Consider the following 20710-nt stretch of genomic DNA (forward strand, 5'->3'; position numbering starts at 1 on the left):
AAAAACCCAAACAACCAAGATTAACAGAAAGACAGTCTCTGCTATGAAAACTGTTAATTCAGTATAATGGATGCTCTGTTCTGTTATGTTACAGTGAAAATTTATACAAACCAACGAGCAGATCTGATTTACTTTTTATGTCTATTCAGAATTGTATGTAATTCTGATGGCATGGACTCATCTATCCCTCTTTATATAAAAATGTGTGTTGTGACCAACTTGCTATTACAGACTGACACATTTAAAATTGCATACATTATTTAGTAATAGCTTATGTATAATTTTATTTGTTTTCAGAGTTACAATGTTCATGAGATAATCATAGAGAACACATTATATATTGTTGTTAAACACATTTTTGCCACAAAAAAGTTGAGAGCATTGGTAGAAAATTCTATGTCAAGTTATGTGAAAATATTTATCACCTGTAACCATAATTTCATAAAACCAATATACACTTTACGTAATATTATATCAGCAAATTCCTTCTTTTTGCAAATAACCTTTGCTCTATACTTATGCATGTTTGTAGTTCAGTGCATCAAATGCTTCTGTGTGTGTGTGTTTTTGCAATGCACAGGAAAAATACTAGTTTACTCCTATGGTAACTGTAAATGTCAACACCACTGGACCCAAGAATGGTGAATTACTAGATCTTAATTTTAGCGAATAATCACCTTCATATTTTTCTACCTAATGCTGAACAAAACATTAATTGGCATTTACCTCCTAATGTTTACAGAACATAGACTGTATATTTCAAAGACATAATCCTTACCAACTATATACTGACTTTTATTTTAATATCTATTATATAAATTAGGACTCTGTTGAATTCTTATACTGAGGAACAAATGATAGTAACTTTATTTAAATACATGCACAGTACCGTGCACTACAGCATGATGAAGTATTATTTTTTTAAATGGATGAATGAATCAATAGAAAAATAGATTTAATAAATAATTAACATTTTAAAGTCTGGATAAAAATGGGAAATCATGCATTTCAAGCAAAATTTTATTTTTTCCTTGTTTTTTTTTATGAAATCTCTGAGAACTTAAGACATGCAGAGCTGAGAAGCAGCTCACTCTGAACAAAGAACAATGTTAAGACTGCACAAAAAGTTTTGCTTGAGATTGTTTATATGCAAGACTGAAAAAAATTGCCATTCTTCGACTTCCCTTCAACATTAGACAGTGCTGTGCAAACCTCAGGCAAATCCCTGTATTATGATTTCTAAGCTGTTAGGAAGTCTCTCAGAGAGCTAAGAAAGTTAAAACCTGAGCAACTGCCTCACCAAAATTTATGACAAGAAATGTCTGGATTTCAGATAGCAGACTACAAAAGGGTAATAGGCAACAGGTCATCATTTCCTTGAGCGATTAACTTAGGGGATGAGTAATTATGGATAGCATGAATTTATTAATTATTATGACATAAAAAATATGTTTAGTTTTCTAATATTTAGTTTGTATCTATGTATCAATATTTAGCATATGTTCCTATGTCAATCAACTTATGAAACAAATGAAAAGTGAGTATTTACTTGAAATTAATTTAATGTTTTTCCCTACCCAAACATTTGTCTGGACATTTGACAATGCAATCAGAAGAACTGTAAATTTTCAGAAGTGAGTCTACTCTAGTGAGTTTGATTAATTATGCATTAACCCATTTCTCTGAAGCATCCTTCACTAAATCTTTGGTGGGAAATGCACTTTAATTAGGCATGAGCTTTGGTTATTTGTGTGCATATGCACTATGCTATTGGTCTTTGTGGAAAATGATTTAAGGTTTGCCATGTTACAGAGATGTATTGCTTATGAAAATAATTCTAGGGTTTCAACAAACACTGATGGCTAGTTTTGCAATTATTGTTATCTTCACTCAGCATGATCTTCTTAGTCCCAAAGTTTTTGCTCAAACTTTCATCAACTTTTAATCTTAACAAAAACTTTATCTAACTTATACAAGAACAATCATGACCATTTATACTGTGCATATTGTTAGATGTTTTCAGCAGGTACAGTTACTCATGTACATAGGAGTTATCAGAATAACTTACAGGATTTTAATACTTATACTGTTGAATAAAAATATTCTCAGGATAGAAAGAAATTATAAACTAAAAATACAGGTTAATGAGACCTGCAATGATTCTACTCTGAAACAGGTCAGATTGACTATTCGTGTAAAGATGTTTGATTGAAGAGATACTATTGAACTTATGGCATATGGATATTGTAGTAGAAAAAGCTGAAACAGAACAGAGAGAAAATCAAATTATCCATGACATTCTCTTCCCGTATTCCATGGCAAAATTAGACCACAGATTAGTAAATGGTAACGCATGCAACAAAAAAATATGCTGTATCACTGTATGTAAACATCTGCTTTCATCATGCAAAATGCCTACAAAACTGTGACAACATTTTTTTCTAGTAGCATAGTTTTACATCAGCTCAGCTACAGAACAGTTAAACCAAAATCCAAGATTTTGCAAATAGAAGATATTCTAAAATTCTTGAAAGATTCCCAGCATAAATATTCCAAAGCCCAACAAAGCTAATTGGTTTTTTTTTTTTTTAATTTAAACTAAACTACATAGGCTTATTCCTTGCTGTGGTTCCTTGTTCTTTTGATGATAGAAGAGAAAAGACCAGTTTTTGGAGGTGGTCCCATCAACATGGGGGCTTGGTTCTTGTGAGTAATTTTTATCTGGGGAAGAAAGAAGAAAAACAGAGTTACCCCTTGAGCTAGTTCAGTTCCAACTGTCTGAGATGCCTGATTTATCTTTATATATAACTTCCAGACCTGCATCATTTAATTGAAGCTGAAAGGAAAATACCTGGGTTTTTTTATGAATGATGTTCCATATGCACTAGACCAGTCTATGTGTAATAGTTTTTCCACAAATAATTTAAATTATACGCAAAAAATTAATAAACACATACAATAAAATACATGCCAATAGACAATCTTTTTGAATGTGGGATTTATTGCTTGCTGTTGAGGAAGAATTTAAAAGTTGGAAAGAACATACATGCTGACAGACCAAGCTGTTGCCTGTTATTAAGATACAAGCTATGTCTTTATATGCTTTATTTATACATCTAATCAAGCTGTACTCTTTTACTACAGGACAGTACTTGATTTCAAAACAGCAATGGTGAACAAAAGTATAAAGTTAATACACAAGAAAAGGTCCAAAAAGATGAACTGGCATTCTAATTTGTTAATTAATTGTTAATAGAATGGACTCAAATATTGAAAAGACTATTTAAAACACTTTGTAATACTGCTCTAAAGCCACCCATTTTGATTTCTTTGATATAGAACTACGAATCACCTTAAATGAGACAACCTTAAAGTAGATTATGTCTGCAATTTTCTCTAATTCAAGTCTAAATTAGAGAAGACATTTTATGAATGTATGCTATGCTCAAAGCTAATTGAAAGCAATTATCAAAGTGGCATTTTGTCTGTGACTTTAAGATACATTGTAAGATAATAAATGATTCTCATTATGTAATAAAAAGGTCACATCTTGCCTTTGGGCTAGTGACGTTAGGAGTTTTTCAAAAGCAATCCGAGACATTTTCTTTAGTGAACTACGACTAATACAAGAACCATCACTTATTAAATATCAGTTGTCACCTGCATAGTACCCACATCAGAGATGGGTATCTCTTTCAAAAAGAAACACCACCTCATTAAAAACTGGAAAAATATATCTCTTAAAGTGCATAGCTGACATTTTCAAGTTAAAATGAATATCCTTCACTTGTCATTCACTAATAGTAAATGAAACAAAAAATGTATGTCACGTGGCGAGGCTCATTAAAATATAGATAAGGACATTTCTTGGGGTGGAAATTTACTTTACAATGTAAGAAGACAGAAACATAAAAATCTCAACAGAGTCTGTGTCTTGGTTTAACTCTATTAGAGCCTTTACTCTACTCTCCAAATGCTCATTTTCATGCCACCTTAGTTCATTAACTTCAAATTTCATGTGGGACCTCTTTTTGTCAACACTACTCATTAGTATTGAATATAGCATATGGGGGGTTCTTGGCAATGTAGATTACTTTCACATGGATAATAACTGTGGCTTTCAAAGACTGGCACCAATATATTTTCTCACAATAAATTCTGCTTCAGGCATCATTCTGGAAGCCAAATCTGTAGTTAGGGTAAGCTGGCATTTTTCCATTGATGTCAGTACCAGCTGATGATCTGGTCCTGGAAAACTGCCTATTTTTGTAACTTCCACATGCTTCATAAGATGTATTTTGGAGATCAGGAGCAGTGATGATATCAACCTGATCCTGAGGATCATGACATGAAGCAACCTACAGCTGGTAGGAGTGAATTTTTTAAGTCATAAAGGGTTTAGCTTATTGCAAGATTTGGCCATGACGTGGCAGTAGGAATGCCTTTAAATTTCCTTTCTGAGGTAAAACACAGTAATTCCATCCTAAAGTGAATAAAAGAGCAAAGCCCAAAAGATGGCTTTAGTAGGAAGGGGTGAGGTAATCCTGAGACCCTGTACAGATTGCGTGTCGGGTTGGGGCTGTTCAATGCTCCTCAGGATGAATGCAATTACATACTGAGTAAATGTTTATCATTTGTAATGTTCTTTCTTGGCTTGAGCCATCTGTTTCAGAGACCACAACCTCTTCAGCATGTTGCTTCCTATCAGCTGAGATCAGCTAACATGCCTGAACATGATTAACCACTACCATGCATGGGGATGAGTCCTATATGCCTCTCTCCAAGACATATTTTCAACCTTTATAAATAGGCACAATTTCAATGGTGTAAAATATTTTGTATTCTGAAAATGCTGCAATAAAGTGTAAATTTAAAGTATATATTTTTTACTTAGTCATGGTATTTCTATTAACATTGCATTGGTTAACAATGATAACCATCAAATTCCTCAATTACCTACCCTAAAAAAAATTCAATAAATTGAAACATCTTATTTTTGGCTGATGAAAAAAGATCAGTATGTTTCTGAACCATTGCAGTACTTTGCCTGAAGGAGGCTAATTTTGTCTTTCTCAATACTCTCAGGCACTGCATTTCTGCCCTGGTCTGTCACTTCTGCTTCTGTTCTCACACTGGCAGCGCTGCCAGAGTTGGAGCTGTGAGTTTGGGTGACAAGTGACAGTGCTCACTTCAAGATGGGAATAAGCACTGAGGATCTCAGACAGAGAAACAGTGTTGTAGGTCAAAGCAGGGCCTAACATTGAAAGTGTTCTATAGCAGGACAAAAAGAGAGTGAGAGAGAGAAAGAGAGATCTTGGAAGCAACAGAGTCTATGTTAAGTTAAAAATTCCCACTTATAGCTCTGTAGAGATTCTATGTGTGTTTATACAGGGAAGTGTCTAAAGACTAATGTTTACCATTCAGTTTCTCTTCCATTCAGCAAGCATCTTCATGTCTTTTTTTTAGTGGAAACACAATTATAAAAGTTTTAAAAAAGACCCTTTAAAATTTTTTATGTTTCTTAGATTTACCTGTGAATCACAAACACACATGCACATGAAAAAAAGAGATTGCACAGACAAAAATCCAGAAAGCCAAAATCCTAACCTACTCTACTTTTAGGAATTGATAACATATACTCATAGAAATTACTATGGAATTCTGGAAAACTATTTTTGAGATCACTTACTCAATTTATTGAAAATGTGTAATAACTTGAGGGTAATATAGAGAACATTTTAAACATAAACTGAGTGCCTGAATTGCTGCTGGAAGAAAAACAAAAAAAACCAAACAAACACACAACCGCCCCAAAAAATCCCAGCCAACCAAAAAAAACCCCAAAACAACAATCCCCCCTCTCCTAAACAAACACGAACAAAAAAACCAACAAAAACCCAAACCCAACCCCCCCAAAAAAAACCAAAACAAAAAAACCCCAAAAAACAAAAACCCCACCAACAAACAAACAAAAACCCCCAAACAAACAAGAAATTATTTTACATACTTGGCATAAATGTATACTCAAATATAGACAAAATCAGAAAATAACAGAATTCTATTTCAGAGGTAAATATGTAGCCACCTGAATTGCTAAGATACCATGGATTTTTGTTGTAAGTCTGCTCCACAACATTCTAGGCTAAACTTAAAATGTTGAAGCCAATGAAAAACCTCTTATTTACTAATTGAAGCCAAGATTTTATCCCACGAGGGTTGGTATATATAGTAAATATTTATCCTGCAGAAAAATCTTGCATTTGCAGAAATCACCTTTCCAGTATTAGAAAGTATGTCCAGTGATTGTATTCATGGCAAGGAACACCAGGTCAAATTGAAAGAGCATAATACTCAAAAGAAGAGATGATAATATCTTCCTATATGTCAATAGAAAATGTTGTGATAAAGAGGCAGCCTGAATTTTTGATACTAAAAATACTTACAAACTCATAAACCAGGCCTTTATTTGTTTTAGAAGCAGGTCAGAGTTTCAAAACGCCTTGAAGCCACATTAATATCCACTATAAGAAAAGCAGTGAGCATCAAATTTTTTAGCATGATAACAGTATCTTTTAGGTCAGTCAGTTTTATTTTCATGTTCCTTTTTCTGCAGTATATGCTGGTTACCTTTATGCTTCAAAGAATGCCTAAACATTTACTATTTACTACTTCAGAAGACATAGTGCTATAAATACATGTTCTAAAGTATTGCACTAGCTGACAATAGAAAACTGGAAACAGAGCTAATCAGCTCTGCTGATAATATTTCAATTAAGGTTAAAGAACATATTACTGTATTTTAAAGACAGACAGAAGAAACTGCCAGAAAAAATCCCCAGCCTTATCCAGCTGGATCTTTTACTTTATGGTCACTTTTTTACATGTTCTCAGCAGAGTTTAGATGTTGGTTGTTTTGAGGGTAAGGGGATTTTCTCACAGTATGGATACTCAAATGCTGCTCCTCTTACAGGAAATGGAGGGATGAAACTCCTCTCTATCACAGGAGTACCAAATACTTTTCTCTTCCTTAGGTGATCAAGAGTGTATGGGGAATCATGTTATGAATCACAGGGATAGAATGTAGGCACTGCTGAGCAAAATTAACCTGTGACTTGCATCATGTGGCATTTCGGGCAAAACCTCTCAGATCTAGACTAGTTGTTTTAAAAGCATTATGCAACACATCTTAAATAAATTTCTAAACAATATTATTGTGCAAAGTGCAATCAAATCTAATCAGTTTGGCATTAATTAAGCTCTAATAATATACTCTAGTCTCTCTCCTAAGTAGTGTGATCCGTTTCCCCTTCACACAGGTAGATTGGAAAACGTTACGGTGTCATCATAATTTTTAAACATACTGAGAAAATGACAGAGCTGCAAAATTAAAATAAATGATTAATGGCATTTTTTTCATGTTTTGTACTAATAGGTATCACTGAGGTTTTAAATTAATAGAGCTGTCAGCTCAGGGTTGTTACAGATCCAGTACAGAACTGAAATGGAAATTATGTATTCCACAGATACCTAAAGATGACACTCTGGAATATTTTAAATTTTAATTAGTAGGTGCAATTGTTTTTCCCCCTCCTCCCAAAAACCACTGCAAATTAATTGGCAATTAGTCACAACTAATTCTTTTCTTAACAATCTGAACTGGAAAGAAAGGTGCACTACACATGCTAGAGTATTTGTCTGGGGTGCAGAAAGCACACATGCAGTAAATTGCTTTGTCAATTACAAAAACTACTGTTGTGAAATTAAGGAAAAAAATACGCATACATAAACAAAAATAATTAAAGTGCAGTGTACCTGTGACCACAAAAAATAATGCCCAGCTGCAAAATAAAATGTTAAAAACTCAAGAAATCAATCTGGCCTTGGAACAGAATGCACATTGCTTCTTAAAAGGGAAAAAAAGTGCAGCATTTTCATATAACATCAAAAGTCTTCTCTAGTGATTTTCATTTTTGGGTTAACTATGTAACAACTGGCTAACATTTTATTGAAATCAGCCACCATATCTAGGACCCAGCTCCTGTTTGCTCTAAAGTGGCAGATGCAGTAGGTCAAATTCTCTCATTATAAAGACTGATAAGAAAATAATGGTACAACCAGAGACTTGGAAAGAAGATACTTTACCGACAGAGTCTGGAATACAGCTGCTGCTGCTGCTTCATGTCATGTGTGAGGTATTGGAAACAATGAATCTGTATAAAAGCAAATCTGTAACTCTCTTTTAGTTTTCTCACCTAGCTCTGGCACACAGCTTGGTTTGGTTTAAGTTCTTGTTTCTCTCTGTATCTAACTACAGTACAGTAGGATCCCTGTGCCCTGGCTCATCACATATCTAGGGACTAAAGGAAAAACTGGAGAGAAACCACTCATTCTAAACTTATTTTTAAGGTGCATTCAAATTACAGTGTTTTGAAATACTAATTTTGTGTAACATTATTCCATGACTTACTCCAAGTTAACAGTATACAATCAGGAAACAATTCTGAAAATACTGTGTCTCAGATACCCGTGAAACTGTTTCTGGCAACCATTAGGTGAGCTCTGACTATGGGTTTTTATTTTTATTTCTTTATTTAAGCAATATTCTTGCATCTTCTACGGACATTTCTTTCTTCTACTTTTAATCTAGTGTTTCTAGAAGCTTGACACTCTTTCAGATATCATGCCAAGCAAGTCAGGAATAGATGAAAGAACATAAATTGCAGTTATTTCTAATTAGGATGGAACATTGTTATAGATTTTTTCAAAACATTGCTAATAATTTATGTAGCTAAATTGAAAGATTACTTTTCTTAAAAAAACCCTGATGGCTAAAGCTAGAAGTTTATTGAATTAACTTGAGAGTCTTTGAAGTTTCATTACTATTAATGACCTGTTTGGAGATCAGGTGAAACCATAGATATCTTTCATGTTGCTATATTTGTCTGGGAGAGCTCTGATAGAATTTCCTCCTCAGCTAATCAGACAAGATGTTTAACATAATATTAACATTATCTTTCCTTCTCCCAAAGAGTCTTCTATAAAAAAAACAGTGAAAACAATACAATTTGATGCTCAGATGCTTCATCTCATTATACCAGAGCAGAGTGACTTCGTTAGATGCTGCATTCTGCATGTGTTCAATATACTGAATAATTCTGGATGACAGATTTTTACACCAAGCCACTCACATTTTTAAGGATGCACAGAACCTACATGACTGTGTACCCGCTCTCCCGTAGGGATGATAGGTGCATAAGCAATATATCATAGAAGATTTTAAAAGAAACACACAACAATTTGTTTACTCATAAAATTGATCACAGGACGGAAAAATCTGATCACAGCTTCTGGAAACCACTGCATTATCGACCACATTCCACAATATTTTCTCAGAGCTCACAGTATCATTTTGGAGGAGCATGGCCTCCGTATGCATGAGAAAGGACAGTGTCAGCAACTCATGCTATTTGTGTGAAACTTTCTTCCCAGTCAAAAAGGAGAAGCCACAAAGAGAAACATATTGATTCCTTCAAGAGGAAGTAAACTTCCAAGCCTGCATGTGCAGGCTGTATCCCATATAGAATTGGGATTTGAGGCCAAAGTTGTTTTCCTGAATAGGCACAACAGAAAACCAGGAGAATTTTGATCAGGTTGAATTTCTTTTGGAAAATACTCTCATTTATATCAAAACCTGAAGCAATGCAGCAAAGTACTTTTGAGCATAAGTACTTGCAAGTCAGGCAAGAGTTGATTCAATACATGCTGATTCTATGAACTTCTTTCTCACTTAGTCTCTGTAATATTTATAGGTCAGTCCTTAACACTACTGAACTTAGATGACACTGAAGTTCCTGAGATACCAAAAAAAATTTCACCTTCATAAAAGACAGTTGAAGAGAGAAAGATAGCAGGTTTTGTTTTTTGCTGTTTGGGTTTGTTATTTTTTTTTTTTTAACAATAGCTTTCTGGCTGGGACACAAAAGAATCAAAAACCTGAGGCTCAGCTGCTGTGTCTCACTGATGTGTGCAACCTAACAAGGTGCAGACCTCTCTCTCCTAAAACTAGTGAGATGGTATATCCAAACATAACTGCAGCTTCTTCCTTCAAACAACATAGCCAGTAAACTAGTAAGTGCCTTGCCTCAGCATCCTAATGAGAAAAGGTAGCCTGGGAAGGTCTCCCCATGTCTCTGCACAATGCAGGAAGTTATATAAAGATGCACAATACATCTTTATATATAGGCCTCAATTTCTTATAAGGACTAAAGAACGAAACTTCCTAAGAGGCAAAGGGAAAGGAAAGCCAAATTAGCACAAGTGTCCTAGGGAACTAAACATAGAGAGTTCTTTATCTGGCCATGATGGTTTTTTTTTTAATTAAAAAAATGTGTCATTATTCATCTGCTTTCATTTTGAGAGAAAATGGCAGTTTTTTCTCTAAAAAAGACAAACCTCTTGATTTTTATATTGTCCTCCTTATCAGTTTTTTGAAATGTGAGCTCTTGCTGGCTCAAATGACTGATTACATAGCTGACTAAGCCTAAAGTATTATTTTGATTTTTTGGGGATTTTGCATAGACTCTGGTTTGGATACACATCACAGATATCACCCTGGTATTTACATGATCAAGTATGCTTTGGCTTCCAAAGAAAGATCACTGTGAAGCACAAACTCAGATATCAAATCTTGATCTTTGGTTGAGAGAAACCCAATATCCACCTATGTCTAAGGACATAGGTGGGTATTATCTTCCTATTATCTAAGGAAGAATTCCTATCAACTTGCAGATAACTTAAAGAAAAAACCTCTACTGTAGTTAGAATTAGTGGGGAAGAAAGAGGTCAGACCATATATATTTTTTACTTTGTAAGATGTAGGAAACAGAGGGTGGCACATATACAACAGTGCAAGGAGCTATTGCAATAAATATTGAAGCTCAGCAGAAAAAAACCCCCACAAAAATGAATAAAATAACAAAAAAAATACTATATCTAAATTCATAGAAGTGCATTGGTATAGCAAATAGTGCATGTATTTGTTCCTCAAAGACTAAACAAGTACATTCAACACCATGGTTTTCTTACATAGTGCCAAGTATATTCTCATAACAATGGTATAGCAAAAAGAATAGGTTCCTCAGAAGAGTATATGCCATTTCTATCCCCTTTTCTATCCCCTTTAAAACTGGACAGCAGTAATTGTCAACAGTAATTTACTGTTTCCTCAGGACAGTAATTGAAATGTAAGAACTGTCTTTTTTCCAGGTTTGTTCTCAATTGCACTGGCAGCTTGTGCTAGCATTATCAATCAGATAACAGGGATTCTGCACAGAGCAAGCATCAGGACAAAAAAAAAAAAAAGAAAAAAAAGAAGCACATGTTATTGCCAGCAACCTTACATAAGTTCTCTTCCGTAATCTGGCAACTGAAAATTTCCATGTCTTTTTCCCAAATAAGTAAGTAATAAGCCGGGTTCAGTGCTGTTGCTCTGCACTGAACCACCATTGTAGAAGAGGTAAAGATAATGATATCTCATAACTCCAAATGGTTTTCTGCAACAAATCTCATAAAGTCCTGACTGTTCAGCCTTCACACAGTATGTGTTTCTATGATTCTCCTCACATTGCAGAATCTGAGCACTTCCCTAGAGAATGAGAATTCAGCATTCTTCACACTGTTCAGCTGTACACTACGGTGTATCTGGTAAACATGAACTACCACAATCCTCTTCTGTCATCCAAACCCATATATTATCAGTTTCATGCCCATTAGCACCTTCCTGTACATCACTACTTTTATTTTTTGTGTAAATTTTAATCCTACCAGCAACATAAAGCTCGTGAGAGGAATCCAGTACCCTTTTTTTTGAAAACTGCTCCCACTTGTATGTAGTGGGATTTCTTCCTTGTCAGAGTACTATTTTGTCATATTTACAAGCTGCAAGGCTGCAGCAATTCAGCTACTTAAAAGCACAGGTCTTCTTTAGGGAAGCAAAATTAGTAGAACTTTATATTAAAACATACTAATAAGATTACACAGGACAATAAAGAACTTGGCTTTCTTCAGCCTCCTCTCTGAATGCTTGGTTAGCCTCTATAATTTATTGGAGATGAAAATGGAGAGTTCTTACAGATACACCTTTTCTTGCATTGTCTCTAAAGAGTCACTCAAAGTTCCTAATCCTATCCTATCCTATCCTATCCTATCCTATCCTATCCTATCCTATCCTATCCTATCCTGATTAATGTTTGTGTGCTCTCACTTCATATGTGCGGGTACTGAAACAAGAAACGAATTAATTTCCTTTATTTACCCCTTAAACTCTAAGGACTTAAAAAATATTAGTCCTATTGTAAAATTGAAGCAGAAGAGTTAAGAATTCAGCTTTAAATAAAACTTTCTTGATATGAACTCTGAAAAACACAATACAAAAGCTTTCTAAATTTTAAGACTAACATTAGTTACTTTCTACATTTTAGCATCAAAACAAGGATTGAATTTTCCTCAGCAATAGAGAGCCTAAATCTGATACACCATCATAAATAAATGGTCATATTGGGTAAAGGGATACTGAGACTGCACTCCTCAAGTATTTTCCAAACTTCTGAAACAGATGTCTTTTAATTCCACTTTAACCTGTGTTTGAATTCAGAATGATAAATTAAAAATACAGGGAGTACTGAAGTATATAAAAACAGTTTGTGAAGATGTTATTCAAGAAAAGTGAGTTAATACTGATGAAAACAGTTGCCTTCTAAACACAAGAAATATTTCTACCAGTGAAAAAGAGGAGAAAGAAAAATAATCAGTTGCAGTTACCGTGCAAGGAGTTTGCATCCAAGGTTCCCCATCTATCTGCATAGGCAGAGACTTGCTGGTCCTAAAGGTACAAATTTCATCATATAAGAAAAAGAAACTAGAAAAAATTGATAAATGTATTTATTGAAAAGGCACATATGTGATGGCATACAGATATAACCCTGATTCACCCTAAACTCCTACGAAATTTCCAGTATGACTCAATATGCTTACAAATGTAACCTAGTCAACTTTAAAAGCTTAGTCTGATTTTCAACACACAAAGCAAAAACATGGCAAATATTAATGTATCTTGCTAGTATTACACTACTCTTTCATGGAAGAAGAGTCTGTAATTTGTGAAATAACGAATGAATGACACAATAACTTCAGGAAGAAACCTTACTAACAGAAAAGACAAACAAATTTGTGCTATTTTTTATAATTTAGATTGCACGAGTATATAGTATATATATTATTCTACTATAAAGGAAATGAGAAAAAAATTTTAGGTCTATCATCACCACTTACTAGAATCACTGTGTCTGAGTTAGTCAGAACAGTCACAGAGAATGAAGTCTGCACTATATTCAGAGTGTTTAACATGCCATGTTATAAATTTGAATTGTTAGCAAAGGGGTGCTGATTTCAACAGAAAGATACAGACAGTATTCCCTCTCTAGTTCTGGGTGTCACATTAAGAAAAGTGTAACAAAATGAGAACAGAAAAGAAAAAATTACTACATTTATGGTCTTTTCCAACCATATTTTTGTATATATTTTCCAACTGTATTTTTTGTATAGTAGCTGTATGCATACAAGACTATTAGAAACAGCATGGAGTGGATAAATGTAATAACGGAAAAATTAGTGACTCATGTTGGTCAATGGAAATTCTGGACTGGATGGTTTTTGAAAACAAACTAACATTTCATGGACTTATGCCCTACCACCTATGGCCATAAATGAAGGAAGGGAAGAATGTTTAATGAGTTCTCAGTTTATAGTTCATGAAGGGTTCCTACTTATTTTTTTATTGTTGCTCTTCTGTTTTAGGCTCATAATTCCAGAGCTTATGGGTTTAATAAATTTTGGAAAATTCTTACTGAGGAATTCTTGACTGAAAAAGAGTCGGTCAATTCCTTTTCAGTCCTTATTTAATCCAAAAGATAGAACAATTACTTTTTCCTTGTGTTCTAATTCAAGTTTACTCTATTGTGAATGTTCTTATCTTAGAAATTATAAAACACAATGAAATTAGAGTACTCCACCATCATCGGCTCGCACATACCAATAGATTTAATCATAGTGGCTTGTCAGAATTCAGTAAATAACAAATAAATTAAAAACAGAGCACTTTGACTTCCACAGATCAAAAAGTGCTTTACAATTACTAATTACACACTACTATTCCCTGGTGTGGTATGCATTATAAATGGGTTAAAATGTGACAAAGTAATGCTAAATTACTTTTGGCTTGAAATTGCATGGAGTATATGTCAACAATAAACCCCAAGATGTTCATGGCTTATTCCTTCTGCTCCAAATGCTTGACAATACTTCTTCAAAAAATGGCACTTGAATACAACATGTGAAGATGGAATGTAAATACCTCTTTTTAGTTTTGTGACACATTTAAAGAAAGGAAGACGTCTAGGCATAGAATATGGATGGAATACATTAATTTAGTATGAAAAAATGATACTTCAACAAAAAATAATAAATAGTTATGACTATTATACTACAAAAGAAAGTCAATACATAAAACTCTCCAGCTGCACTCCAACACTGCAGTGTAAATTAAAGCTGCTGATACCTGATGACAACAGATGAGCACTGGGCAAGCCGTCTTCCAGCACTTTTCAGACCTGTGTATATCTGTCCCATCTCCATGGCTCCTTCCAGACCCACCACTTCCATAAGCTGGTCACTTAGATCTGCAAAAGTTGAAAAAAAATCCACATTTTGTCTTGACAGCATTTTGACAGCAGTCATATTGACCAATGAGAAGTGTCAGAAGACAAACTGATAATAAAAGATGTGGAGAACAGAACTGGCAAAAATTATTATTCCCGAGGAGAATTGCAGCTTTAAGTTGGACACAACTGGGCCCATGATTCTACAATATCCTAACAAAAATTATTCTGAAATAGAATAATTATATCCATGGTTTATTTTAATACATGAAGACTAAATAAATAATTTCATTATATGAGAAAATAAAAGACATTCCTTCATTTTGGTTACCTGACACACAAAGAATGAGATGTTTACAGTGCATAAATTTATGCTTTTTATTTTTTCAACACATATTTAAAATCTGCAAAAAAAAAGTCAGTGCTCCAGACCCTACAGGATCCTCCTCTATACAGTACTTTCCAGACAATGTGTACAACTCCAATGCACCCTTAATGTGCATGCATTATCATTATGAGATGTTATTATTTTTTGCATTGGATCAGTGTCTTAATTAGTACACACAGGCAATGCAAAAAGGAAGAAAAACACCTTAACTATCCACCTAGCTTTCCAACTTCATCATGCTTGTTTGCACGCAGTTATATATTATTGTTTCACGCTTCTTTTTGACTAAATAGTACTTTGGTATTGAACTTCTAAAAGTTTTAAAATAAATATTAGTTTACTTAGCTTCAAGGAGTAAGGAAAAATTCTGTGTAGAATTTCAGGTACAGATACCTAAATAGTAATAAGCAGTCTGCTTTCAGAAGCAACCAAGCAAGGTAATGAAATATTATCCAGAATCAACTAGAGTGCTTAGCATGAAATGTTTTATATTCTCCTGCATAAATACATGGTGCCAAGACCAAAAGGACAAGAAAAAGAAACATTTCTTTGCTAGCTGTGTAATATGTGTATTTTATAAATTGGCTGTTAACGTCAATGTTTCCAAAAGGTACATTGTTCAGTGAAGCAAAGCATTGAGATAAAATGTTGGAGTCTATCATCACACTGAAAACTCCAAAGAAAAGAGACCACAATGCTCTGTGTATTTTAAGCCCCTCAACCCTTAATGAAGGTAAAATTTCATGCTAAAAATCGTATCTATGAGGCTATTCCAAAGTTTCAATGGGAGTCTTTTCTGTTCACTTCTTTGGCTTTCAATGAAGGTAATTAACTGAAAGAAGTACTGTGATGAGGGAAAAAATATATTAAAAGCAAATAGAATTTATGATCTGGATTATTCTGTTTCCAGCAGAAAATCTGATACTATCCAAAGCCTTCATTTTTCTTCTTATACTTTCTTAACATTTTCTGGTTTATTCATTTTCTCATCACAGTGCAATTAGTTCCATATAACATTAATAAAGAAAAAAATAAACAATATTCTTGCCCATTAAGTGAAAACAATAAGATGGTCAAAAGTTTAAAATGTACAATATAATTAATTCTAGCTATATATTTTTATAGCTTCTATCCATGTAACACATGCAATTTTGTATGTCTGGCTTTCCACTGCATTTTTTTTTTCTTAAAATGTTTTCCATAAGTAACTAACATTTAAACTTAAGTGAGATTTAAAGAAATGTTGCTTTTCTTGGTAGCCACAGAGACTTAATCAAAAATTTATATATTATAAAGGCACATACAACTTTTTAGATCATTAAAATATTTAGCCAAAGAAAACATCAAATTCCTATTCACTGGGCCATTAGACATTTTTTTTTAATGGAAGGATAATTAAGAACAGATTTTTATTTCTGACAGCTCAGGCAACACGTGCAACATTCAGAATAGTGACATTTTCAGGGATATATATTTGATGCATAATTTTTCAGAAGCTGTGAGATTAGTCCAAGTAGGAGCAGGGTAATTAAGGGCCAAATCCTGCCCTTTGATCTCTACTGCACTTTTCATTAAATGTGGTGTATTAAGCATTGGAAGATGGAACTGAACAATACTCTCATCTACCAAAAAAAGTGAAACCCTTTCAAAAACTTCACATTTGCAATGGCACATTCCCAAAGTGGAGTTATTTTAGGCCAAATATGAATATTTTTAGAATCAGGCTTAAATTAGACATAACTTTCCTTCAGAAGCAGTAAAAACGAAAGCAAATGTAACATGCAATTATTGACTGCATTAGTTCACACTCCTGCTATTGCTGATATATTTGACCTGATGCTTTTGCATAGTCATATCCATTTGAACAAATCCTTGAGATATATTGACTTTGATAAGAACTCGAGTGAAAAGTGGAAAAGGGAGTGTGTCTATTTTAGTCCCACTCTTCAAGGATGTTACGTGGCTATAGGTACACTGGTTGAATATAAAGGGCCAAGACATAAACAGTGGGATGGTATTTCTTCTTAAAAGGTCTCTACCAAAGATTTGAAAGAGACTAAGTAAGCTCTGTTAAAGGAGATCTGATCTTCTATTAAATTAACAGATAGGAAAGGAGAAGTCATTCTTCATTCTGGTAGAAGTTTATCACTGATTTTTCAGAAAGATCAGTGTGGGCCTCTGTACTGCTCAACATACACCCCAAAATAATCTGGAAATAGAAGCAGACAGTGAGTAATGAAGATTCAACAAAGGAAAAACAAAACCCAATTATAAAAAAAGTTTAGGAATTTTACAGTACTGAGTAACAGGGCTTTACAAAAGCAGAAAGCTCAATATATGTAACTTAATGCCCATAAGGAGAAAGAGCACTCACTACAGATACGTAGACTGTCATATACATACATAGATACAATATTTGGAAATAAATATGGTGTGTGTGTCTCCATGTGTATATGCTTATTTTGCTGGACTATAATTGGTACTGTCATGCTGGAATGAACATTCTATGTTCTATGAACATATCAGCTCAATGCTCAATTTATGATCATCAAATACTGCAATTGGTACATCCATAAGGTATGGAATTTGTAGTTCCAGTTCACTCAGCAATGCAGAGGAAGAAAAATAACTGGAAATGATAGATGAACAAATGTGGTAACAAATATGGAGCAACTTCTGTATGAAAATAAATTAGACGAGTAGCCTTCAGGAAGTAAGGAGATGAATGGAGGAAAGATGACAAAATACTAAGTGCAACAGAGTAGGTGAAGACAGTTATGTAATTCAGTATTTCTCAAACACAAGAACTGAGTTTTATAGTACTTGTAGACAAGCAGGAAATCCTTTTAACATAATATGTTGTTATGCCAGGAGGCCACACTAAACTGAAATTATTTAAATCAAAAATGATACATATTTGGTAGGATATCTTAACAGAAAAGAATCACTGTAAGTTTGCTTTGATTTATTTCTAATACAGGTTGGTGTTAGAGGTCAGATACTGAGCCACACAAACTAGTGGGTTGATCCAGTATCACTATTCTTGCTGACTTCTTATGCATCTTATAAACTGTAGTGAAGAATAATGAATGCTGCCACTCTCTAAGCCTCATTTGTTACTTAAAACAGTTTGTAATGTGGATTTTTCTGACATGTATCCCTATTGTGTTGGAGGCCTCATTGTGAAAGTCACTCTTTTTGATCCTCAAATTATATTCTTGTGTATCTGTGTCTCTAACAACTATAAAGCAAAATATGTTTTTCTTTTTAGGGACACATTTCTTTCTTGTGTTTCTTCTGCATCCTATTGATTTTATTTTAAAGAGAAATAATTGGTGCTTTTAATGATAAAATTTTCCAATGCATGTTTCACCCATTATAACTAGTTTTAGAAAGTTTAGGTTTAGGAAACTGAATATTAGCTTTTCAAGAAGAATTTCACAACTAAGAGTGAATAAAAGCAACTATCAGATACTGAGCAGTTTTTGTTTCTAACCAGTTCATGTAGTTGCCTAAGGAGAGCTGAGGTCTCATAGGTAAGCTATCACAGAGAGCATCTCAGTCCATTAGGAAAGTGTTTTCTGACTGGTGCCTTGGGGTTCCCCAGCCCGTTTGTTCTACTTTGAGCTCCGTGAAAGAGCTGAAGGCTCTCGCTTGTTTTCTATGTGAATGAGCCATTAGAGTGTGTGGGAATGTTTTCACAGCACCATGTCTCTCCTGTCTCTTCCACAAACCAAAGTACTTCACGTGTCTCCTCATATTAGCCCTGTCAGCAAACAAAGGCAGCTGTCCCAGGGGAGCACTGCTGTCAGCAGACAGGACCAGCATGCTGAGGGGCATCTGACCCTTGCACTCATTCCTGATGGGCAGATAAAGCCACGGGGGAGCTGACTGCCCATTTCTTCCCACAAGGCAGCAGAAGAAGAGAAGTTCAAACAGAAACTTGCACAAGTGACAGACAAAACATTGTATGTGACTGTAAGCCCTTTACAGCCCTTCCCAAGGCCCAGAGAAACACACTTGGAGACTTTAAAGTTTCCTAATGAGTTTACGTTATCCATTATCTTGGCGTTAGCTGAATGCTTCAATATTCAGAGTGAACAAACAAGAGAAAAACACATTTGGAATTCATCTATGAAGATAAAGCAAGAAAAGCAAAATGGGGTAGGGGGTGGGTGGGAAGAAACATGGTGTGATTAGAAAAACTGATTTACATAGAGAAGTTTCCCTCTGTAATGGAACTGGTTTTGATATCCAATCTATCTTTACAATATATAAATATTGCTGTCCTGGCAAGAGATTGAATGACTCTATTATAACTTGGGGTTACTGCACTCACTCAGGCACATTTGCATAAAAACACTGTTGGTCAGTGGTAAATCTGTCCCTGGCAGCAGTTTGTCTTCGAAGAGAAGAGGCTCCATAGCTTACTAAATGTAATCAAACCCCAGTAATCATCACTCTGGAAATTTTTGGTTCCAGTTAAAATACTGGATAAGAATTTGAAAGCTGGTATGAAGCCAGAGGATCCTTGAAAAACTCCCAAGCTCAGTGCTCTGCACCACATGAATGCTTCAGTATCTTCCTAGAACACAGCATGTATTAAATCTCCAGTTACCCATTATGCAGGAATGTGAGGTCCCTTCCATATGTAGTGATAGGGACTGTTGTTAAAAAATGCTAGAAATGTGTTTACTGTCATAATATTTTCCTGATTTCATACGAACACCTTTTTCTAATTCCTGGTTACAAAAAATTAGTAAATTCTGTGCAATCTGTACATCCTGGGTTTTGTTATGTCTTCTTGAGAGAAGCTACCTGAAGTAACATTTGCCTCAGTATTTGTAATTGTTTATATCAGAGTTGTATCTCAAGGCCCAGATGATGTCAATGCTCTGTTACTGATTTGCAGACATATACACAAGACAGCTTTCCTATCCAAGAATTTATAGACAAATAAAACAGACAAAGCATTGGGGAAAAATAATATTATTATGTCCATTTTACAAAGTGAAAATTGTACACAGATATGTTTAGGTCCTGGAAAATATTTGTTCACATATTCAGCTGAATATATTGTTTGTAGACCCAGAAGAGTCATAATATTATTTCTACCACATAAAGTTAAGCACAAGAGTTTTCAGAACTGACCTGGCCAAGATCACATGTGAAGTTTGGAGCAGACACAGGAAATAAATCAGCAAATCCTGAATTTTAACATTCTGTTATCAAAAGTCTGTTCTCTTACTTAATGTTGACTTCAGGGATACATATCAAGTCCTATATCTATGGTATGTGACCCTGTTTTAAGTATTTTGTGTTGCTGAGTTTGCTTGTAAACATGAAAATCTCTGGTGGATCCATACATGTATTTCACGCCAGTATTGATTCTCTAGCTTTTATTTTTGTCTTCATATTTTGTTTTCCTAATATTAAAACAAAACAAGCTAAACCTTCCTCTTAGTGTGAAGGAAGATATATCATTGATGTAATTCTCACCCTGGAGAGATACTCAGATATGGTGATAATAAATTATGCAGATATTTTATGTACATAAAAACACACAAAAATGCAAACACATTTTATACCTCTGTGGACATACACAAAT

The 20710-nt window shown here is 34.3% G+C and overlaps 1 protein-coding gene across 8 annotated transcripts in view; it reads right to left on the reverse strand.

The window, feature by feature from the left end:
• Nucleotides 1–252: 252 nt before the first annotated feature.
• The window catches only part of DGKB (diacylglycerol kinase beta), a 332462-nt gene continuing 312004 nt past the window's right edge, over nucleotides 253–20710 (reverse strand). For all 8 annotated transcript variants that reach the window (XM_064411308.1, XM_064411310.1, XM_064411314.1 and 5 more), the window contains 3 exons: nucleotides 14615–14735; nucleotides 12820–12880; nucleotides 253–2721 (listed from right to left, as the gene is read on the reverse strand). In XM_064411308.1, the coding sequence (XP_064267378.1) occupies nucleotides 2614–2721; nucleotides 12820–12880; nucleotides 14615–14735 (290 nt within the window). In that variant the 3' untranslated portion in view covers nucleotides 253–2613. The remainder of the gene's footprint in view (nucleotides 2722–12819; nucleotides 12881–14614; nucleotides 14736–20710) is intronic.

Source organism: Passer domesticus, chromosome 1 (genome assembly GCF_036417665.1).
Source record: "Passer domesticus isolate bPasDom1 chromosome 1, bPasDom1.hap1, whole genome shotgun sequence".
In the NCBI taxonomy this organism is placed as follows: Eukaryota; Metazoa; Chordata; class Aves; order Passeriformes; family Passeridae; genus Passer; species Passer domesticus.